Raw genomic sequence first — 23,930 nt, 5'->3', positions numbered from 1 at the left:
CAAAATTAATTGTTTTGAAATTCATTCAAATCTGAGAGGAAGACTGAAACCAGAAATAAATATTGGACAGAGACTTACGACTGTGAATCTAACCGGCGGACAAGCTCCACTAGCGGAGAAGACTAGAGCCGCCAGAACCTAGACTCCTCCGAGTAAGGTGTTTCTCCCTGTACAAAACGACGCTCTTCACGCCGGTGAACACGAGGCAAGTCGGAGGAACGGAGAAATCGAAAGCCCTCAGAGGCAGTCCACGTTCGTCGACAATGGAACCATAAACCCTAATTTTTTTTTACTCAAACCTATCGTGTGTTGTTATTTTATTAATGTGTATTTTATTTTTAATTTTCTTATTCTATAAATGTAAAAATAGAAATAAATAACAATATAGAAGGTTAATCCGTCTTTTACCCCTTTATTTAACATATGTCGATAGACGAGAGTTAGATTAGTAATTAACTGAAAAATGAGAGTTAGTTTGAGTAATTTTCTCTAATATATTTGGTGCACACAAAAAAGAAGATAAAAATAGATGAGCTAATCGTATTAACTCTACGAATAAAATATTTAATTGTTTTGGAACCATCCAAACGTCTCTCTCACAATAAATAAAAATTACAGCGAATCACTGTGTTTAGTAAAAACTAATCTTTTTCACCACTAATTTAGTTAAACAAATACATTTTTTGTTTCAGAATTATCTACTCCCTCCATTTCATAATGTTACATGCTTTAGAAAAAAAAATTGTTTTAAAAAAATACATTTTTTTGCACTTTCAATGTATATTTTGTCAATTAATAATGATTATTTTGCAAATTTTAAAAAGTTTAATAGCATTTATTGGATTTTTATTGGTGTACATTTAAGGAAAAAAATAATCACAAAAAATTATGCATTTATTATACATTTTATTAATATGTATGAAAAATCTAAAATATGGAGTAAGTTTTACTAAAACTAGTTGTCTTAAAAAATATATTTTGATACTAATAAACAATTTATTGGATAATAATAGCAGCTTGTAAAAAGTAATTTTATTTATTAAATTTCTATTGGCTAGAATTTATGAAAAAATATTCAATGAAATAGTATATTTAATCAAAATTTAATATATTTTATTAATATGTGTATAAACTTTAAATCATGAATCATCGGGAGTACTCCCTCTGTTTCATGAAGTTACATATTCTAAAAAAAAATTTTGTTTCAAAAAATATTTTTTTTTTGCATTTTCAATGGATGTTGTATTAACTAATTGCAAACTTAAAAAAAAAACTTAATTGTACTTATTGAATTTTTTTGGCTTAAAATTATGGGAAAAAATAATCACAAAAATTATGCAAACTTAATGTGTTTTATTAAAATGTGTAAGAAATCTAAAATATGTAGTATTTTGAAACGGAGAGAGTATTATATACCCAAACACATTAAAAATACTAAACACCTTTATTATTGAAACACCTTTCCTCGCTGAAGAGTCAAAGACCAACTTGATTGAATTTGATACTCCCTTCGTTCGTATTTATTTGATGTTCTACTGAATTTTTTTGTGCCAATATATTTGACGTTCACATAGTTATGTGTAAAAATGACACAAGATGACTTTCTCTACCCTTGTACTTAATGATCGCTAATGATAATACAACATGAAGTCAATTTAACATTAAACATTAATGAAGGTTAAAATATACTGTATATTATATCAACTTCCTTAATTTATGTGCCAAATCTAATAAAGTCGGATAAATACGAACGGATGGAGTATTTATTAAATAAATAAATTAATGAGTTGGAAAAATAAATAAAATAAATGTTTTTATATAAGCAAATAAAAGAGAGAGAGATATGATAAAGTATTGGCAAAAATAGCATTTCAGATGACGATCTATCACATGGGGAGAGAGGAATGCACGGAAACATGGGAAAGCTTGGGTCTGGATGGAGCAACTAGCTCATAAGATTGAAAAAACCATGAGAAATAGAATCTCCTCATTAATATATCGGCATGGAAGTAAGCTTGAGGGCCTTATGAGGCGCTGGTTCGAGTTGACGACATGATTTTTCACTTAAGTGTGTATTTCAGCATAGGTGTTTTAGTTACTTTCTCATTTTAGCAGTTAGCTAGTTTACTGCTATACCATATGTAAATTGTTTTTTATTTCTTTGATGATGCTCTGAAAGCATTCTTATTAGAGCAGCATTAACCCAAATATCCAAATGGGTTTCTAATTTTTTTTTTTTGCCGATTTAAAAAAAAAAATTAAAAAAGAATTAATCGTGGGTTGTCACGTGTCAGTGAAGTCCACGCACAGTAAAAAAAACCCCACTATATACGTTTTTTATTTGGCTACATTTGGCTCCCTTCTTCCTCGGTTCTCCCATTTTTGTGGTCTCTTCCCCTTCTAAAAACTCTCTTACATATCTGGTTAATGCTGCTCTTAGAGTATTTCATTGAATTTCTTATTACATAAAAAAAAAACTAAAAGAAGAGAGAAAACAAGACGAATTTCTCATATAAAAAATTCTTTAAAAACTGATAAATTCTTGAGACTCTTTCTATTAAATAGTTTACACATTTTCAATAAGTTTAAATTTTAAAATATATAAAATGTTATTATATTAGGGATCATGTATTAACGTGTAAATTATATTTTTGAGAAGGCAGCTTTTTATGCTCTTATTCCACATAATTACCAAAAATATAAGAGATATGATGAGCCAAATGGTATACTGAAGCTGTACTTGTAAGAGCAAAAATTATAAAAAGACAAAAATGAGTGAACTGCAAAAATGAAAAGCGTACAAAAGCTGCTAGTTGTCCAAAAAGGAACCCATCATAAAGTAAAAGCATTACGAGATCAAAACCCACTTTAAATTAAAATTAAAAAAGAACTGGTACTCAGCCCGTTTCATATTGTAACTAGTTTTAAGGAAATGTTTTTGTTTCAAAATGTAAGTAATTTTCGTATTTCTAAGTAATTTTTACATTTATTGAATACAATGTGATCAATCAAATTAAATAGACTTATTTTTTATTGGTTAAATTATATCTAACTTATTTATTATAAAAGACTTTTTAAAAACATAATAATTTTCTTAATCTTCGTACTTTTAGGCAAAACTAATTATATTATGAAACGGAAGGGGTACAATATTTCAAAAACATTCAAGATGATGAACAGAAAACCCAGCACTAAATAAGTATAAAAGAACCAGCTTGGTCTAGTCTCTTGTCTGGCTAACACTATCTTAAACCTCTCTCTTTCTCTCTCCAAATTCTCTCCTTTCTTGGATTCTCTCTATTATTGTTCTGTCTTCTTTCACTTGTTGGGTATATTTTATTTGGTTTCTCAATTTCAAAAGGTGGGGGTGGGGGGTTAGGGTTTAGCGTAACAAGTTATGCGAACAGGTGGTTATACGGTTCAACAGACACTCACTACAGAGGCTGCTTCTGCCTTGAAGCAATCTCTCACTTTAGCTAGAAGAAGAGGCCATGCTCAGGTTTTTAAAAAACATACAAATTTTGGGAATATGTTATAAGGTTTTGATCTTTTAATGTTCTATTTACTAATGAGAAAAGCTTTTTGTTTTAAATGTACAGGTCACTCCTCTCCATGTTGCAGCTACATTATTGTCATCAAGGACAAGTCTCTTGAGAAAGGCATGCATTAAGTCTCACCCTGGTCTTCCATCAAATTACCAGTTTGCCCCTTCCCCTCACCATCATCACCAAAACCAAAACCATCCTCTTCAGTGCAGAGCTCTTGAGCTTTGTTTAAATGTCGCACTCAACAGGCTTCCCACTATTCCTGGTCCTATGTTCCATGGTCAGCCTTCCCTCGCAAATGCTCTCGTCGCTGCACTAAAAAGAGCCCAAGCTCACCAGCGACGAGGCTGCATCGAGCAACAACAACAACAACAAGAGCAAACGCAAACGCAGTTTCTTGCTGTCAAAGTGGAGCTTGAACAGTTGGTTATATCCATTCTCGATGACCCGAGTGTGAGCCGGGTCATGAGAGAAGCTGGATTCAACAGCACCGCCGTGAAAAACTGTGTCGAAGAATGCTCAGTTTCCTCTGTCTTCTACGGTGGTTCCGTCGTCGGAGTTTTCTCTTCTCCAACTTCTCCCGATCAACAACACCACCACCACTTCCAAAACCCTAAAGATTTCAACTTTCGAAACCCTAATGTCGCTTTATGGCAAACCCATTTCTTAAACCAATCTCCCGACCAAAACCCACTTTTAGTTTCCTCCTCTCATCATCAACGCCAAAGAGAAAACGACTTGAAACTAGTCTTTGATGTTCTTTTGAGCAAGAAGACGAAGAAGAAGAACCCTGTGATTGTTGGAGACTCCGTTTCCTTTACGGAAGGATTCGTCTCGGAGCTGATGGGGAGGCTAGAGAGAGGAGAGATCGATCAAACCGGGGATTTAAAGCAGAACCATGTCGTCAAGTTTCAGTTTTCACCAATGATGTCGAAGTTTATGAGAAGAGAAGACGTGGAGACGAACATAAATGAGTTAAGGAAGAGAGTCGTGTCTCTCATGACCAGTGGCAAAGACGTAATTATTTTCACTGGTGACTTAAAGTGGACAATCAAGGAGGTTAATAAAAATGGTGGAATCGATGAGTTATCTTCTTCTTACAGTCCTTTGGATCATCTGGTCGGAGAAATTGGGAAGTTAATCGCTGAATATAACGACGATTTAGACGGTGTAAATGATCATAGTAATGGTTGTAAGAGAAGGGTTTGGGTGATGGGAACAGCTTCATTTCAGACATACATGAGATGCCAAATGCGACAACCTTCCCTAGAAACACTGTGGGCTCTTCATCCTGTCTCTGTACCTTCTTCTGCTAATCTTGGCTTAAGTCTTCATGCGACAAGGTAAATTATTTTTCTTACCATTAATTACTCTAAAGTTGAAAAGAAAACATTATCGTCCGTCATTTATTCACAAAAGTCGTGACATCTTTGTTGTGACATCTTTTAGTCAAAAAAAGGTTTTGCGTTGATTGTGACGCAAGCTAGTATATCTATGTTAATCTTAGATAAAATCGAATCTTTATGTCGCAGTTCAAAAATAAAGATAAGAATTTATTTTTGAATTATTGTGTTTCTTGCAGAGGTTACTTGCCCTTTAGAGCGTCTGTCTTTGTTCTCTGAGTTACTCAGATCAGTGTCTCACTGAAGCCAAAACCCTATGTCTATGCCTGTCCACTCGCACATTATATAGTCTCATTAAGTACTTTATATACATATCTTTTTTTTTGTTCTCTCTACTTGGACCCCCATAGGTTAAGTAGGAGACCACCTAACTGTGGCAAAAGGTAGGTCAATTATGGAGAATTTAACCATTATATTTTGTCCTATTTTTTGGATGTTAGAATTTCAAAATATGGATAGATAGTCTCATTCTTTCCATTGGTCATTGCTTGTAGACAAATTCATTTCAAAACTTCGTAGAAGAGAATATTCCTGCAACAAGAGCTTGAAACTTTTGATTTTATGTTTCATATCTTTTTTAAATACCGTCCTGTATTAGGGAAACATTTTTGTCTTCTTCTAGACAGAACTCTTTCTACAAGAACCAAGTCTCTTTTTACCTTTTGTATAATTGTTTTTAGACGTTTATTTACGAGGGTGCCACTGATCACTCTCTCTTTTTACCTTTTGTTTATTGCAGTGGACATGAGGCGAGGAACATGAGTAATGTTACTGTGACAAAGTCCTTTTCTGGTTACAACAAAGTTGAGGACGGAGAGACAATAAACTCTGTGCTAAGTTGTTGTCCAGAGTGTGTTACTAGCTTTGAGAGAGAAGCAAAAGCCCTTAATCAAGAGAAGCCCTTGCCTTCTTGGCTCCAGTTTCATGATGACAAATCTCCACATAAAGTAAGATATTTGAACTTTGGATCTACTGTTAAAATGATTGATTCAGTGGTAAACTCGAAGATCTAATTCTTGTTTTTGGTGTGGTGTAGGATGAGCAGGAAATGGCCTTGAGGAGAAAATGGAACAGGTTTTGTGAAAATCTACATAATAAGACAGGACAATCTAGTCTGATGGGGGAAAACTATTCACTTGGCTTGCCTTATGGTTCATCCACGTTGAGTTTAAAGCCGAATCAGAGAGCCACAAACTCAATTGCCAAATTCAGAAGTCAGGATTCTTGCACTATTGAGTTTGATTTGGGTGGAACGATCAATGAAGCTGACGATGACAGCCAAAATGTGAAGACCACACTCCTTTTGGGGCATTCTCTGTTTCGATCAGATTCGGTAAAAGAGACAAGAAACAAGATCAGTGCTTTGGTTAAAGCTTTGGAGGAGAGTATACCATGGCAAGCTGCGACAATGCGGTTGTTGGCTGAGAGTTTAATGGATTGCGTGCTGAACAAGAAAGATGGTTGGATTATGATAGAGGGCAGCGACGCAGCCGCGAAGAGGGTCATAGCTCGTACTATATCTGAAACAGTGTTCGGATCTTACGAGTCTCTTGTTCACATCGACTTTAAGAAGAAAGACAACGAGTCAAAGGCAAGAGAACTGGAGAATCGTGAGAAGGTTGTGTTCTTGATCGAAGACATCGGTTTAGCGGATTCCCGTTTCTTGAAACTCCTTACTGACCGGTTTAAAGAGAACCGGAGGAGTAAAACCGGTATTGATCATCGCCCTGCGATCTTTATTTTGACAAAGGACGAAAATGGGAAGAACAGAGACTCTGTTTTGGAGATTGGTTTGGAAGTCACGAGACAATGTCTAGGGAGAAAGAGAAAATCGGAATCTGATTTATCGGTTAAGGACGGTAAGAATTTTAAGACAGGAGATATCAAGAAGAAATCGAGTTTCAATAGCTCTCATCTCGATTTGAACATAAAAGTTGAAGAAGAAGACGAAGAGGGAGAGATCAGTCCGGTTTCAAGCGATCTAACCGCAGAGGAAGAGATTTCTTCTGGTAGTTTTCTAAACATGATTCAGAACCGGTTTGTTCTTAACCGGACATATCAACCTGGAATCGAGAAGGCAATGATAACATCGGTTTTCAGGGAGGTTTTTCCGGAGGTGGAAGAAGGCGGCAGCTGTGGAGTTAGGTTTTGCGTGGAGGAGAAATTAGTGGAGGAGATAGGCGGCAATAGTAACTTTGAGAAGGGTGCGTTTGAAAGTTGGTTAAGAGACATTTTCCAAACAAGGTTACTAACGGTTAAAAAGGGCGGGCACAAGGATATAAATGTAATTAGGATGGTGTATGGGGGTATAGTTGACAACAACAAATATGGTGGAGGGGTTGGTGGGTACATGGGTACATGTCTTCCGAACAAAGTCCAAGTTTCCAAGTTCGAATAGATCTTTCGGTTATAAATTTATTTGGTTTTTTTTCTTTTCAATGTAAAATTTCCATTACTAATGTGGGGGGTTTGACTGGTGTAACTTTTCTTTCTTCGAATGTAGTATGAACGCGTTTTAAAATGTGTTTTTAAGTTTTGCAAAAACCACTCATTAGTGTAGAAAATAATGCGATCACTTGTAGGCGTGGCCTTTCGCCTTGCTCTCTCATCCCACTTAGTGTGCGGCTTTGTCTTGTTTTCCTCGTTGGTGGCTGCTGTGTTTAGTCTCCGTTCGGCAGTGGATCACTCGGTCTGCCACTTTTTTTGTAGGCGTATTCCTGAAGGGTGAGTTACGGTCCGCTCCCTCTATATGTGGGTTCGGTTCAGTGGGTGCATCCGGTCACGAGAGGTTGGGTTGGAGACGGCATTCAAAAGATCTGCTTTTTGAATGACGCCATTGTCGTGTGAAGACTTACCCTCGTACCGTTGGGGGTGCATCTGTCTGGTGTTATTGGTAAGGTCCGTGTTTTGATTCTTCGAGCCAGTTTATGTTGGGTCGGGTTACGGAAGCTGCATGATCCATAGCTTCTAGGTTTGAGGACGCCTATTTACTGGTAAACTTACTAAATAGGTTCTTAAGGATCTCCAGATATAGTAAGAAGCTTTGGTTATACTGACGAATCTTGAATAAGTAAACACTTTCATGGGATAATGCGTTAGGAAAGGGTTGATTCACTACGTTTTGTTTGATTCTGTTTATTTATGAATAGGGGATAATATATTTGGATCAAGCACTACTGATGCAGCTGAATCGCTTCTTCAAGCCATTGGTCCAGCCATTGAATATGGAATCCCATGGGCTGCCATTTTAGGAAACCATGATCAGGAATCCACTTTGGACCGTCAAGAGTTGATGACTTTCCTCTCGCTTGTGGATTTTTCTGTCTCTCAGATCAGTCCATCAGTGGAGGATGACGACGAAGATCAAGGCGCGTTGAGATTGATTGATGGGTTTGGGAATTACCGCCTCAGATTACACGGTGCACCTGGTTCGGTGCTGTCGAATAGCACAGTCTTTGACCTCTTGTTTCTTGACAGTGGAGATAGGGAGACAGTCCAAGGTAGACGAACATATGGATGGATCAAGGATTCTCAGCTTCGTTGGCTTCAAGATACTTCTAAACAGGTAAATAGACTTGCCATTTCTTATTACATCTGACGGAATATTCATATATTCAGACATTTTATTAGCCCTGCGGGTTTCATTCGAACCGACATTATTCGGTTTTTGGTTCAGTTCCGTTTTGAGATCGGTTCAATTCGGAAGATTTTGAAAATACTTCGGTTTGGTTCTCAGTTAATTCATTTTTTTCAAAAAAAAAGAAACTAAATTAACTGAATATAACCAAAATAACCGAGCCAAACTAACTGAAAATAACCAAAATAACCGAACCAAACTAACTAAAAGTAACTGAATATACCTGAATTAACCAATATTATACGATTTTTAAAAAAAAGTTTAAACTAAAATCTAACCAAAACCAAGGAATTGGAAAATCGAACCGAACCAAATTCTTCTTGGTTCAGTTCGGTGAGATTGTGGCCGAACTAACCAAAACCGAAAAAAAGAATCCGCAGGGCCATTTGTTATATGAATACACACTGTTAATGAGATTCATTGACCTCTAAAAAGGCTCACTAACTAAACAGGGTGATAACCAAAGCATTACTGGTAATCCTCCAGCGTTAGCCTTCTTCCACATCCCAATCCCGGAAGTCCGTGACCTGTGGTACACACCCTTTATTGGCCAGTTTCAGGAGGGTGTGGCATGCTCCGTCGTTCAGTCAAGACTCTTACAGACCTTTGTGTCCATGGGAAATGTAAAAGCCGCATTCATAGGACACGACCATGTCAATGACTTCTGTGGAAATCTAAAAGGGGTATGGTTTTGTTACGGTGGGGGGTTTGGATACCATGCTTATGGAAGACCCAATTGGCACAGACGAGCGAGAGTGATTGAAGCTAAGCTCGGGAAAGGAAGAGATACATGGACAGGAGTTGAACGTATCAAGACGTGGAAACGTCTCGACGATGAAGACTTGAGCAAGATAGATGAACAAGTCCTTTGGGAAGCTTCCTACACTTTCTTTAAGTGAACCTATGCAATGACAAGACAAATAAAGGTAATTATTTCTTTTCTATACTGCCCATCTTTTGATGCTTTATGTGAGAAATTTCTGCGTTTAGGATTTGGGTTTATACCTAACCTCATGTCATGGACTTGATAAGTATATGTCTGATGGTCGTGAAAACGTTTTTCAGATGCGCAAAACATGAGATCCTATCTTTCGTTAGGACCACTTGTGTCGAAATAGGACCACTTGTGTCGAAAACATGTGAAATGAAACACCGAACTTCACTTGGGATTCTTTGAAATGGCTCTTTAATTGTCCTTGTTTCAGTGTGATCCCTTTGATTAGTATATTTATTTTTCAAGAATGAGAATATTCAGCATTAAAAATGTTTTTATTAGTTAATTAGCTAATTAACATCATATAATTTGATTTGTTGTGTAAAATCTATTTATAAATATGTTGAGTTGTCAAATCTTTTTTTTTTTTGGCTAATTGTTGGTTTCGCCACTTTTTTTCATTTTGTTGAGGGGAACTTTCTCTTTTTATTTAGCGCTCACACTGTAGAAATTGACAACAGGTCCAGAAAAAAGCCCTCGTGTCGAATATCATCCTAAATATTTTATTAATATATTATGCATTTATGCTAGTCTTTATTTTTCTTTTTAAGTTGAAAAAATATCTAGATCTGTACAGTAAGTAGATAACAAGTTCAAGTGTGTAACTGTGTATATTAACTGGAAATCTACGTTGTTGTGTTGTCTCCCGAGACTTTGGTTATCTGTCTCATTCTCACTCTCTCATTGGCCTTCTCTATATAAAGCTCACAGGTCGAGAGAGACAAGGAGACACTACACAAACGATCAGACAGTTTGAGTAGAAAGAGATCCGTCGGAAAATGGAGAATATCGACCAAGAATTCAACAATTACTAGGAACACAACTCCTTCCTCCAAAACGAAGACTTCGAATACGACAGGTTCTTTCTTTTTCTCTTTCTCTTACACACTTTCCCGGAAACACTGGAGATTTTGATATTTTGTTCTATCTTAAAGCTGGCCTTTGGAGGAAGCTATTTCTGGGTCGTATGATTCGAGCTCGCCTGATGGGGCCGCTTCGTCGCCGGCTTCTAAGAATATTGTATCGGAGAGAAACAGAAGACAGAAACTTAACCAGAGACTCTTCGCTCTTCGATCAGTTGTTCCTAATATCACTAAGGTTCCCATTTTAAAAAAAAATAATTTTCATCTGTTTTCTTCTAGTTCCAGGATTCAAACTTATTACCGATTCTGTTTCTTTTTCTTTTTCTTGTCTCATAGATGGATAAAGCATCAATAATCAAAGATGCTATTAGTTACATACAACGGTTACAAAATGAAGAATCGAAGCTCGAAGCTGAGATCAGCGAACTTGAATCTACACCGAAGAGTAGCTTGAGTTTCAGTAAAGATTTTGATCGTGATTTACTGGTTCCTGTCACGTCCAAGAAGATGAAACAGCTTGATTCTGGTTCTTCCCGTTCTCTCATCGAAGTTATCGAAGTAAGTTTTTTTCCGTTATTAGTGAAATCAGACAAATTTAAGTAAGAGTTTCCATTAAAGAATTGTGGTGGTTTTGAAGCTGAAGGTAAAATCCATGGGAGAGCGGATAATGGTGGTGAATGTAACATGTAATAAGAGGTCAGACACAATGGTGAAACTGTGTGAAGTCTTTGAGTCATTGAATCTCAAAATCCTCACTTCCAATCTCAACTCTTTCTCTGGCATGTTCTTCAACACTCTCTTTATCGAGGTCAGCATCTCTCTCTCTCTCTCCAATTTGCAATTAGGTAATTACTAATTACTATTAAGTGATTAAAATTAGTCAAGAAGTGGATATAGTAAACTTTTCAAGAAAAAGTAAAAGAAGCATTAAAATATAAAATATTATTACTTTAGTTAACTTTTCTTGAAGTCTCCATCATCCAAAACTTATTATAAACCGCACGATACTAGTAGCTTCTCTGGTTTCTCAAAATATTTAAAGTTTTTTTTTTGTCAACTATTTAAAGTTTTCTTAATATTAACCAAAGTAGAAACAATTTTTTTGTATGGTTTTGCATGTCTTTTAGCTTTTAATATATTTCCTAATTTGTGTAAACCGTGAGTCCAGTTTTATACTAGATTTTGCAATCTCATCCGATTGTTTTTTGAAAGATTTTCTATCGTATAAGTCTCTAGTCGTGCCAAATTATCTTAACACTTAAATGTCTAAATTAGCCACGCTGGCAATGAGCCATTGTGTGATTACTTTATTTGTTTACCTGACAAAATAAATAAATAAAATGCAAGATATTTGATTTGATACTGATTTAAACATGGACCTTTCTTAGTTGATTTAAAGCAAGATCTTTTTTTTTGAAACATTTAAAGCAAGATCTTATTAGAGTAAATTAATGATTAAATTAGAAGAAAATATACGCTTAGTCTAATTATTTGGGTTTGGTCGTCTGGTGTATATAGTCAATACATTTTTTTGTTGCCCTGGCAATTCTGTAATTTTAGTCAATTTTACTTGGTACCTTCGACAAAACAAAAGAAGCAAATTGTATGAAACTGAAACTAAATACTTCTAATCCATTGTTAAAAGCGTCAAATTTTAAAAAAATCTTTAAAAAATATGCTTTTTTCTTTGGTATCTTTTCTCTGATCTGCTTCCCCTTCATACACACCTCACATACTGTCCCGTTGGTGTTGATCTTTGGTAGACCTTCCACCATCGCCTTTTCTGCTAGTGTTAGCAAACTGTTGTGGTTCAAATGTCCGAAGCGTTTGTGCCAAGTTTCCTCCATTGTCTCCATCGTATTCTGAACTTGGTTTGCCTCCATCGCTTCCTTAGGCTCCCTGACAATAGCAGTTACTACAAACATCCTGTTTGTGGTCATCAGAGAATGCATGATCAGTCTCCGTTGTTGTTTGTGCCAGATCTCACACGTATCTCCTTCAATTATAATCCTCAACCCCTTCTGTTGCAACTGACCGACAGACAGTAGATTGTTCTTCAAGCCAGGCACAAAGTATACTGCAGTGATCACTTGAGTAGTACCATTGATCTCCAATCTTAGGTTACCTCTTCCCTCAACTTGCATTCGCCTATCATCTCCAAGCTTTACTTGTTGTCTGAACTGGCTATCAAACTCTGAAAACCACTCCTTGGTTCCACACATGTGGTTGCTACACCCTGAGTCCAGGTACCACATGTGTCTTTCTTCAGTCTCAACTTGAGTCATCAGCAAAATATCCTCCTCTAACTCTGCATAGTTAGCTGCCTTCTCCCAGCTAGGACATTCGTTTTTGAAATGCCCCATCTTGTGGCACTTAAAGCACTCAATGTTGCTCTTGTCAAAGCTTGTATTTCCTCTGTCTTGTCCTCCACGACCTCCTCTGTAACTGCCTCTTCCTCTGGTTTGATATCCTCCTCGTCCATTGGAGTAACCTGAGTAGCCACCTCGTCCCCTTCCTCCTTCCATCTTCAGGACTTGTTCCTCTCCTGTGTGTTTACTCAGGTTCTGCTCATGTACGAGTAATGAGCTTTGTAACTCATCCACCGACAGCTCCTTGATATCCTTTGATTCCTCTATCGCACATACCACATATGTGAACTTCTCCACAAGGGTTCTTAGGATCTTCTCAACCACCTTTTCGTCTGGCATGTCTTCTCCACGGTTCCGCATGTCATTAGCAACCACCATGACTCTAGAGAAATAGTCTGCGATTGAGTCACCTTCCTTCATCTCCAGGACTTCAAAGTTTCTTCTCAGCCTCTGTAATTGCGCACTTTGAACCCTCTTGTTGCCTTGGTACTTTGCCTTCAGCGACTCCCATATGTCTTTTGCGGTGTCCTTCTTCACAATCGTCTTCAGAACAGTCTTGTCGATGGAGGCAAAGAGATAGTTCTTCACCTTGAAGTCTTTGAGCTTTTGCTCCGCAAGCTCGGTTCTCTGAGCTTCAGACAGTGTCACACTACTTTCATGTTGAATGATTCCGGTATTGATCAGTTCCCACCACTCCTTGGATCTCAACAAATTCTCCATAAGCATTGCCCAATGCTCATAGTCTCCATCAAGCTTTGGTATGCTCAACGAGGACTCCTTTTCACTCATCTCTCTTACTTTCGGATTACCTAGAACTCACAACAGTTTTTGTTAGAGCTCTGATACCACTTGAAACTCTTTGTAAACTTAAAGTACTTTTCTTATAGAATGAAGGCAACATAAGAGTTGCTTAAATATCAAAGCGTACAGATACTCCCGACAGTTTTGGTAAAGTCTTAACCACTTCCTATAGTAGAGGAAGACTTATTCAAATAACTTAAAGTAGAAAATAATTCAAAACTACCAACTAAAGACTCTACCAACTAAAGACTCGATCTTTTTTATTCATTAGGATCTTCAGAACCAGCTTCAGGAGTTCAAGGCTGAGCTCGCCCTCCTCCGTGTCGCTAAAGTTACCGGAGGTGCCCCTAAGGGCAGCCGCATCAAGAGTTCACATAGAGGGTTCACACGTTTCCCGGAAAAAAAAAATTATTAAAAAATGCTACTCGCAGCGCCCCTTCTGTATGAACCCGGGTCGTCACTGTTCAGCGGCCCCACGCCACGTGACGGCCCGCTATTGATCAATTTTTTTATTTTAAAAAAAAAAAAAATAATCAAACGAAAAAAAAAATAATAATAATAAAAAATTCATATTATGAACCCCAACCGGGGGTTCATTGATGCGGCTGCCCTAACAAGCTCTCCAAAATGTAAGCATTTGCATTATTCCTAACCTGCAATCGTATCATCGTTAGGATTAATGTCACATGTTGTATATGAATAATGTGTCTAGTGTAGATTATGTTGACAAATCAGTTGATTATAAATTACATTTTTGATCTTTCAGCAAGGTGGTGAGGAAATCCATTGCTCAGGTTCTGACAGTGATCTCACAGAAGCAGAAACTAGCACTAAGGGAAGCATACAAGAGCAAGAAGTTCTTGCCTCTCGATCTCCGCCCCAAGAAGACACGTGCTATCCGCAGACGTCTTACCAAACATCAGGTATTTATCCTCATTAAACATTATCATTTCTATTAACATGTACACATGACTTTGTAACTTAATCTTAGAAAATACGCTGACTTTTTTTGTATATGGAATGGTTATTTGTGTTGCAGGCGTCTTTGAAGACAGAGCGTGAGAAGAAGAAAGACATGTATTTCCCTCTGAGGAAGTATGCTATCAAAGTCTAGCTTCATTCTCCGGCTTAGCTAACTAGAAATGATTCATTTGCTTATGTATTCTCCTTTTTTATTTTTTGTTATTACTCTCAAGTTTTGTCATGGAACAGCCACAATCATTCATTTATCTCATAAACATAAAACCACACATTTTGAAAATGGGATTTTAGTATCAAATCGTCAAACTCGCTTTCGAGTCGTGATTATTATCAGACTTGGCACTCATAATAAACGCAGTATGTTTATTATTATCAAACTTGGCACTCATCATATCTATCAAATTTGTCACCCGAGAATGTTTAGAATTTGTCATTTCAAAATTGAAACATCAGGACATGCAAAATTTGGGTTTAGAACTTCAGAGTAAAATCATAAATAAAGTGTTAAGAACTAAAACACAACGACCACAGTGGGAGTCGAACCCACGACCTTTTGATCCGAAGTCAAACGCGCTAATCCACTGCGCTATGCGGTCTAGTTGTTGGAAGGTTAACGAGACTTTTAAAAAGCCAAATTTTTATAAAACGCCAAAAGTCTATAACAATATGTGGACACTGGAAAGACCGCGGCTCTAGGCGAGTCATATCACATGTTCAAGTTCAGGTTCATCACTTTCCTCAAACAACTTCATAAAAACGAGCCTGATCTTGCTGCAGCTTCATTTTATGCTCTTAGAGTGCTTAAACATATAACGCCTCCAGCCACAACAAGAATTGCATATAAAACGCCTGCCATAATCGCTATCGCAACTTTTGATCAAACTGGTGAACTGAGTAAGATCATCATTGATAGTGAACTTAGTTTCTTGTTGCATTGGTAAATTTTATTTGTATTGATGGGTAAAATAAAAGTATCAAAAAGTCTTAAAAGACTATTTGATGTCCACCGAAATATATGTTTTTGGGGATTTGAGAGACATGAGAGTTTGTGAAAAAATAGACAACACACCGGGACAAATGCATAGAGACTAGAGTTATAGAGTGGTGTGGTCGACATGTGAATTATTGATCTTTCAACACTGTTTCTTGAATACAACAATTAAATGGTAGGAGGTACCATGGATTTAGCCAAACCTTTTGTTCCTGATATCTTATTTTGCTTTGACTTTTGACAATCTTCTTCTTGTTGTGTTGCTTTTGTTTTGTCATATACACAAACAGGAAGATATCTCTTTATCCTAAACTGCAGAATGATGCTGGTATACAGTCTTATCGGATCATTTGGTATGAATGATAAGGCTATATTAGGTTTGTGCTTTGTGTGATTTGTGAAAGTAGACAAATTCCATAACGACAACTAGATGTATGTGAACAAGCCTATCCAAATTCATACTCTACTCCACACACTCTTGTCTAGTCCCACTTCTTCCACATGATCAAATTTGCATGGATCCTTCATGGTACACGTAAATAATTGCACAATATGATCAAGTGACATATAGCTCCTCTAGTTCCTTTTTTTTCCTGAAAGAGAAACCTAATTAGAGCATCAAGTCTGCAAGCTAATTATGTCTGCCACAAACAGTTGCTAAACTGTTAAAACTTTTGCCAACTTTTCATTGCTTCTTAACCTTTATTCTTTAAAAATCAAAAACCCAAACAAGCAAAGCCGACAATAATCTCTTTTGTGCCTCACCCATTTGTTCCTTTTATTCCCTAATAATAAATTAATCACAATATTTATTATACTACCACCAACTTCTCATTGACTTAATACATGTATATAAGCAAAGATTCATCAAAAGTTAAAAGTGTTAAGTGAGAAAACGAAGCAAACAAGATCCAATATGGAAGAAGAAAGCACCACAATCATCATGACCTCACTCTCTATCCTCTCTACTTCACACCTCACGAATCTTACTCACACCATTCTCTCTATCTCCCACCACCATCGCCGTCGTCTCGCCGCCGTCCTCTCCTCTCCGACGCTTTTCTCCCTCACTCTCCGCCACCTCCTTTCTCTATCCCTTCCCCAAAAAACCCTCCTCATCGCCACTCACCTCCTTTCTCTTCTCCACCCTCTTCTACTCCACCGCAACCACCACACTCTCCCCTCATCTGCCGCCAAGATGAAACTCCGGGACCTCGACGCAGTGGTGCTCCTCCTCTTTCTCTGTGAAACACATCAGATATATCCAGATGTTCTAGAAGCTTCAGCTGATAATTGGCGGGAAATACTCGGTAACATGTACTCTGATAATATGCTAAATAGTATCTCCGGTCTCTGGACTTGCGACGCCGGAATCTTGATGCCTTACATAGAAACCCTAGCTAGATGCAAAAGATTCGTCGACATTATAATGAGAAACCACAACCACCTTGGCCTTGGAGTAGGGAAAGAAGGATATGAAATCCCGGCAGCTAGAGCGGCTGTGGTGGCGCTACGTGCGGTTGAGGTGTCAAACGCTGCCGCAGAAGTAGAATGCGTGATATGCAAGGAAGATATGAGTGAAGGAAGAGATGTTTGTGAAATGCCATGTCAGCATTTGTTCCATTGGAAGTGTATCTTGCCATGGCTAAGCAAGAGAAACACGTGTCCGTTCTGTAGGTTTCAACTTCCCACCGACGATGTCTTCTCGGAGATCCAACGGCTATGGGAGATCCTCGTCAAGACCACCGAGTTAGACGTGGCGTGATGTCAGCTCGCGGTGATGAATACATGTGTATGAAGCTTGTATATCGTTGTCCATAACAGATGTGTCAAGCTTTATAACAGATAGGAATGTTTGGACTGTTATGAACGTAATCAAATGTCAAAAGTTTCGGCACCGAATTTGACATGTTACGTAAATATAAATTATGTGGAGCCCACTGTCACTATGCACGCACAGTAACTTCAACTTTTTCACTTCTATATAAATCGATCGAAACGATCGATTGTAAGATCATAAAAAGAACACTAAAACACTTCTCTTATATTCTCTCTGTATCAGTGTTATTTCTTTCTACGGGTATAAAATTTCGCCCTTATTTAAATTCCTGCGATACAAATAAATTCCAGTTCTTTTTTATAACACTTTTTTGTTTATCAGTTTACAAACTACTAAAGAGTTTATTTTCTTAGTAGTCTTTTGTAGAAAATGTTTATGCTTCTTTTATGTATGGGTAGATAGTTCCGGTTTGTAATGCTATAACGTAAATGGGTTCCGTATCGGAAGCTTCCAGTCTGGACCAAACATCGATTGAGGTTCTTTTAAAATCACTTTTGGTCCCACATTTATTGGAGTTTGGTCCATTTGGCTGGTTAAGAAAATAAAATAATATTTCTGTGGTAAGCAGAATCTGATTGCTTCGTAATGAATATTGCCCAACCGCTCGAATTAAATAACGATAGGATATCATGATAAAATATTAGCTATGCCAAATACATTATATATTGTCTAGAGTTATCAAATGCCTCAGTAGAGAAAAAAAAGTTCAAATCAAGAAATTATTGAATCTTAAGAGGTAAGATTATGATCGCAATTGCCAAATATAATATTGGGACCTGTCTCTTCTTTGGCATGTCTTCATTTGGGTTTTCGATTTTGTAATGTCCTGTTAAAGCATTGATGATATAATTAATCTTTTTAAATAAATTGCAACAGGCGGATGAAGAAGAACAAGAGGTGGTGAGGCTAAAAATAGAAACAGGAATAGGAGCATATAATGAAACTCAAAGCCCCACTTGGAGCATCGGCTCTCTTTACTAATCACTTTTTTTGTTTTTGATTTGTGTTTTTTTTTTACAAATTAATAATATGTCTCAGTTTTCGTTTTGTTTGTTCCATCATGAAGACTTATTTTGCCGTTTATATAATGTTTCTAATTATCGTACTCCTTGATTTGGGTGGTGGTGGTGAATGGTATAGTTTGTCTTTGTATAAATTGAAAGAAAGTAGATTTGCTTCTTATTTATTCACAAATAGATAATGAATTTTTGATTTGACCAAAAAATAGATGATGATGCAGTTTTGATAGTGTAAGGTAAATGAAGAGTAGGACCAATGAATCAATAATTGATTTACAAACAAAAGAAAATAATAGCATGCCATTGTTGATAAAAGTCAAGATAGTAACCCTTTTAATGCTAATCATTTAGTTGCTATGTTTTAATGGACAAGTGTTGGTGGATTCCATTTTTCAAAAAGCCCAATAAAAATGTTTGAAATCGAAAGAAAGCACTTCGATATGATTAACGCCAAGACTAGTTATGGCCACAACAAAAGGAAACAATAAAGAAAAACTTAAAGAGTTGCACAAATTTTTTTTTTTTTTTTTGATATTTACGAGGAGTTTCCTGCCCCCACTTTGTAGGTCCAGACTAGACCACGTGGCAGGCTTAGAGTCTTTGGCGACCGCTTTGGATCAGGCCACGCGTTGGTCTCTTCGGACCGAAGAACCCATGTGAAAACTTCGGTGGCCAGTGCGAATCGAACCCGGGGCCGTACTTGCAGCCGCAAGCCGTATACCACCAGACTAACTCGTCCTGGTTGCACAAAATTTTTACCTAGCACAAACGGCAAGAGGTTTACCAGTATTTGAGCAGTTCTCCGGCAACATGGTGATAGCTAACTTTTTCGTTCTTGGCAGGAGGAGGAACTGCATCTGCCTCTGCGGTTACTCAAGTATTATCAGAGACATTAGCCTCACACAAGACTCAACACTCACCAGAGAAATTAGACTTACTAGTTGAGTTGGTAACTTGGCTTGATGTCTGTGTGTTTTTTAGACAGAAGATTAGGATCATGTCCATTAACATAGCTTTTACTTGATCCTCATGGATTTTTAGCTTCTCTTTCGTATCCATCTCGGTCTTTGAATTTCTAACATCAGCAGCTACTACGTCAGGCTCTCGGTTTTTTTACTTATGCCTCAGTGTACAGGTCCTCGCACAGTTTTTCTCTCGCTTTGCAACCTGTCCTCTAACCAGGTTGGTTCTCTCTGCCAGACCCATTCCACATGAAGAATAAGGCAAAAGTGGTTGTGTTGCGTTGCTTTAGCTCTCTTTTCAACACTCATATGAGATAAGATTGGTTTTAAGGGAGATATGGTTTATAATAAAGCTAAAGATCTAAAGCTTCTGAAATCAAGATGCAAACAATTATTATAAGAGTGATGAACGTGCAAAAGATTGATTTAACGTAGCTCACAAGTTAAGACCACATAACAAGAATCCTTCACTGAGATGTGACCAACTTAAACTTATCAAAACATAATACCAAATCATATTTTTAGCAATCTTTCATCAAGTGGTTACAGTTTCGATAAAGATAGCTCAGAGTGAGAGTTTTAGTTACGGATTCAGGTTTGCCCATGATCTTAGCGACGGCGTCGACTGGTATGTTTGTGAAGAGATTCAGAGTGGGCATCTTCTTTATTCTTCCGACAAATCAAAGCTATGATCTCGATCCCAAAGCAGTTCAGGTTGTGGAAGTTGAGACAACGGTAGGTAAGCAATACAAAACGTTAAAGAGTATTCTAGTGCTATTTATTTAAATGGAATTGAATTTAATATGAACCAATCAGAAAATAAGTTTAATGGGCTTGTTAAAAATTCGGCCCACTTAATTTCGTACCCAAATGTAAAAAAGTTTGAATAGAATTATAACTAAACAATTTTTTTTTGTCAAAGTGCAAATCAACTTTGAACTCTTTCTTCTCTTTTACATTTCTGGTTGGGGACCAATAGAATTATCTTTCATTTTTGTAGTTAGCATGGAGAAATATGCAATCTCATAACTCTTTCACCTTTGTCTTTCCATGCTTATGATAAGCTTTTTAGGATCCAAGATAAAGAGTAACGGACAAGTGAATAACATCATTGGGATAATTGTTTGCATTGAATAATTAAAAATGAAACCAACAAAATTACAACATGTTATTACATCTCTAACATTTATCTAGTTTTCAGTTTTAAAAAACCCCTTTATCTAGTTAGTTAATAATTATCTTGTTTGTTTGTTTTCTTTCTTTGGATCCTAATAGGTTACAAAGTTTTATCGTAAGTATGGAAGCTGACTTTTTTCAAAAAAAAAAAAAAAAGTATGGAAGCTGACGATGAAAGAGTTATGCCATTGTGTGTTTACCCATGCTGGTTCAAAACAATACGATTCGAAATTTAGGCCATGCATAATTTGCAACGGTCCCCTCCAATATGTAAGAGTAGAAAATACTTCACTTGTTAACCCCCTTGTTTCAAAAAAAGACAGGGAAGATACTTCACTTGTTAACCCCCTTGTTTCAAAAAAAAGAAGGCGAAAATACTTCACTTGTTGTTTGTAACTATTTGGGTTACTCATGAGCCATGACAGAATAGATGAACATTTCTAAATTTATATTTACACATCTCACTTGGATCTTTCATAGCTCTAGCTAGTTTTGTTTTCGTTTTACTTGATTTTTAGTTTCTCACTTTAATTACTATATGAGATCCATATATATTCATATATATAACTAACTTGCAAAGTTAAAAGACTGTAAACTTCAGTTCAATTCATTATTAGAGATCAGCCGCTCTACGTCTTACATTCTCGATTTCAAAACCAGAATATCACGAGAATAATGAATATACACTTGGGAGATTTAAAGATAGTATGTCTCATGAGATATTTTTTTTGTAGTTTGTTATATTAAAATGAATTTATGGTTAAATTGGGTTATAAGATATGTGGTACTGGGATATGCTTCAACAACAAATATTCAGTTTTCTGTATTTTGTCTATATTGATCTTTGTGGTTTATGTTAACTTATAGGTGTAAGAACAAAATTTAGAAGACCCATTAAATGTGACCGAAATAACCACATGGTAAGATCATTGTAAAAAAGTAAATACAAAAATAGTTTTGAATTTCTAAGACAATACTATAACATTTTAGGGCGCCTTCAACATATCCGCATCTTTTCTGATACTTGATCAATCACAAATATGTGAATTTTCTCTTTGATTTCAATTTTGCAGTGAGAATGTGAAACAGATAAAAGTAAGAAAATATACATTTATATTTCTTATAGAAATCTTGTTAATCACGTTATTTAACACCATAATCCTTTTGAAATCCTCATAAAGGCAAATCACAACTCAGTACGTCTCATTACCTTTTTTAACAGGGGTTCTATTTATTTAAAGTGTAAATTTCCAAAAATATATCAAAATATAGTAAAGTTCGTTTTCTCCAAAATTAAACTTTTCAAAATGAGGAAACATTTTTTTCAATGATTTACTTCATTTTTTCTTTGCAAAAAAAAATTCCATTTTAATTTTAGTATTTGTTATTATTACATAACACATTTATTTTTCAAGTTTATTAATTTTAGCCAATTATTTTTCTTTAACAATAAATCATCATAATTACTATTTAATATAAACTAAACATTATCATTTAATAATATTACTGTACATAACATAAAAAATAACATTAGATTTATATAGAAACACTAAACATATAGTATATTTCCGTACAAATGATCAACAAATGAGCTTCTTTGTTTTATATCCTTCTAAATCAAATAGAAGTTCTTTGAAATAAATATATTCACACTCTTCGATATCAGTAGCTAATTAGATAAAAATAATAATATAAACTTTAAAATTAACTGGATAATATTAATACATATAATTTGTTACTAAAAATGAGCACACGTTATAGGGGTTGATTGGTCGAAGCTGTAACTTTCTATTTTTTGCTCTAAGATTTAAGTTTTAAATTTTTAGCTTTGACTTTAATTTATTTTGTGGTAGAAATTTTTTCAGAGCACTAAATAAAAGCTCTAGAAAAAAATTCTTTCTAAAGCTAACATATTTTCTATTTTAATATTTTGGCTTTGGATCCGTTTTTAAAAATAAAAGCATGATTGCTTTTAAAAATGACCGTAAAAATTAAAAGTCTGTCTACAGCTTCTTAAATAAAAGTATGATTGCTTTAAAAGATGACTCTAGAAATTAAAAAGGTTGTCCACAGCTTCTACAGACGCTACCAATCACCCTCGTAATTAAAGAACTTACACATTTTTTAAATATCATCTTCAAAATGAAGAAATAAATAGTTTCATAAATTTAAGGGACAAATGTTCATTGATTTAAAATTCGAAGACACAAAAGAAAGGAAATATTGTTGGACCGAAAAAAATGAAGCAAAAATGAAAAGTAAAAACACCCTTGGAGATTATATCCGAATATAAACAATATACTTCAGTTATACGTGCTGTTAAAATTAAATTGCTAATATGTTTTTCTCCACAAAACTTGTGTGAAAAATGGAACATAAACCAGTTTCAAAAAAAAAAAAAAAATGGAACATAATTAGTAAAATATCGAGGATGGGTGTCACATGTTGTCAGAAGAGAAGAATGTAATATAATAACAAAAATAACTTTGGAACAGAGCCATAACAAGGTTTATCCTGTTTTATTTTCTTTGAGGTTCAAATTCTCTCTAGTACACTTCTTTAGATAAGAAAATTTCACCATATTGTTTTCAATTTTCTTGAAGATTTTTTTGTCAATTTTTCAAAATATTTCTAGTTTGGCTTGTAAGTTCTAGTGGTCAAGAAATCGTTTTGAAGTTTTGTTCTAATTAATAAGTATGCATGATTGGTATGAACCAGTGGTCAGCATTGATCTAAAGATTCACGATGAGAATTAATTTAAAGGAAATAAAATGACAATCTGAGCAAAATCTGAGAAAAATATGTTGACAAGTGACAAATTTGTATTGACTATGAAGTAAATTATAACTGACGAGTGACGAATTTGTGTAGACTTATGTCATACGATTTTTATATTTGGGACACAAGGTTTTTTTTTTTGTAACTATGGAGTATGGAACAAGATATTTTACGAAATGTTCCAAAAAAAAAAAAAACAAGATATTTTACGGGAATATTTTATCTTCGTCAATATAATTTGTTTGAAATTTTTGTCTACATATTTATAACGCCCACTACGATATCAAGAAATGGGGCGAAATCTGTAAATAAAAATCTCAAGTTACCAATTAGAAAATATTGAATTTTGTAGCTTTTCCCCTAAAACATTTACCGACTCTTGCCCAATGATTAATTCTAAAAAAAACAAAAGGAGTTGGATGTTTTGAACCATATTTCAAAAAGAAAAGAGTAATTGGACGTTTATGTAAAAGTGTAGTCATAAACAAAAGGAGTTGGATGTTTTAAACTCATAATCTATACTATTAAAGCAGGATCTTATGTCGACAAAAAAAAAAAAAAAAAAAAAGAA

The 23,930-nt window shown here is 35.7% G+C and overlaps 4 protein-coding genes, 1 non-coding gene and 1 pseudogene across 5 annotated transcripts; 5 read left to right on the top strand and 1 right to left on the bottom strand.

Annotated features, from left to right (window-relative positions):
• Nucleotides 1-3,223: 3,223 nt before the first annotated feature.
• Nucleotides 3,224-7,475, top strand: LOC106319985. The gene is made up of 4 exons (XM_013758360.1): nt 3,224-3,499; nt 3,600-4,888; nt 5,688-5,895; nt 5,985-7,475. The coding sequence occupies exons 1-4, from the start codon at nt 3,398-3,400 to the stop codon at nt 7,344-7,346; spliced, it is 2,961 nt and encodes a 986-aa protein (XP_013613814.1). The 5' UTR covers nt 3,224-3,397; the 3' UTR covers nt 7,347-7,475.
• Nucleotides 7,476-8,038: 563 nt separating this feature from the next.
• LOC106323378 (probable inactive purple acid phosphatase 28) lies at nt 8,039-9,495 on the top strand. The gene is made up of 3 exons (XM_013761514.1): nt 8,039-8,042; nt 8,098-8,513; nt 9,038-9,495. The coding sequence occupies exons 1-3, from the start codon at nt 8,039-8,041 to the stop codon at nt 9,482-9,484; spliced, it is 867 nt and encodes a 288-aa protein (XP_013616968.1). The 3' UTR covers nt 9,485-9,495.
• Nucleotides 9,496-10,188: 693 nt separating this feature from the next.
• On the top strand, nt 10,189-18,524 carry LOC106322466 (annotated as a pseudogene).
• Nucleotides 13,700-14,765, top strand: LOC106323096 (60S ribosomal protein L35-4-like). The gene is made up of 5 exons (XM_013761269.1): nt 13,700-13,705; nt 13,884-13,957; nt 14,221-14,241; nt 14,379-14,535; nt 14,652-14,765. The coding sequence occupies exons 1-5, from the start codon at nt 13,700-13,702 to the stop codon at nt 14,724-14,726; spliced, it is 333 nt and encodes a 110-aa protein (XP_013616723.1). The 3' UTR covers nt 14,727-14,765.
• On the bottom strand, nt 15,116-15,189 carry TRNAR-UCG. The gene has a single exon. It is a non-coding gene; the product is annotated as a tRNA-Arg (tRNA).
• Nucleotides 16,280-17,449, top strand: LOC106322465 (E3 ubiquitin-protein ligase SGR9, amyloplastic-like). Its single transcript, XM_013760490.1, has one exon. It carries the CDS (start codon nt 16,501-16,503, stop codon nt 17,347-17,349), a length of 849 nt encoding a protein of 282 aa, XP_013615944.1. The 5' UTR covers nt 16,280-16,500; the 3' UTR covers nt 17,350-17,449.
• Nucleotides 18,525-23,930: the final 5,406 nt, after the last annotated feature.

The sequence above is a fragment of the Brassica oleracea genome, chromosome C2, assembly GCF_000695525.1.
Source record: "Brassica oleracea var. oleracea cultivar TO1000 chromosome C2, BOL, whole genome shotgun sequence".
Classification (NCBI taxonomy): Eukaryota; Viridiplantae; Streptophyta; class Magnoliopsida; order Brassicales; family Brassicaceae; genus Brassica; species Brassica oleracea.
Note: the sequence above shows the minus strand (reverse complement) of the source record. Positions and strands in the feature narration are given on the sequence as shown.

Bases quoted from the DNA above. Each gene is read 5' to 3' on its own strand.
- LOC106323096 (XM_013761269.1), top strand. The intron at 13,958-14,220 runs CCCTAAGGGCAG...TTGATGCGGCTG, and splicing joins GCTAAAGTTACCGGAGGTGC to CCCTAACAAGCTCTCCAAAA. The intron at 14,242-14,378 runs GTAAGCATTTGC...TTGATCTTTCAG, and splicing joins CCTAACAAGCTCTCCAAAAT to CAAGGTGGTGAGGAAATCCA.
- LOC106323378 (XM_013761514.1), top strand. The intron at 8,514-9,037 runs GTAAATAGACTT...CTAACTAAACAG, and splicing joins TTCAAGATACTTCTAAACAG to GGTGATAACCAAAGCATTAC.
- LOC106319985 (XM_013758360.1), top strand. From the start codon at position 3,398: ATGCGAACAGGTGGTTATACGGTTCAACAGACACTCACTACAGAGGCT. The intron at 4,889-5,687 runs GTAAATTATTTT...TGTTTATTGCAG, and splicing joins TTAAGTCTTCATGCGACAAG to TGGACATGAGGCGAGGAACA. The intron at 5,896-5,984 runs GTAAGATATTTG...GGTGTGGTGTAG, and splicing joins ATGACAAATCTCCACATAAA to GATGAGCAGGAAATGGCCTT.
- LOC106322465 (XM_013760490.1), top strand. From the start codon at position 16,501: ATGGAAGAAGAAAGCACCACAATCATCATGACCTCACTCTCTATCCTC.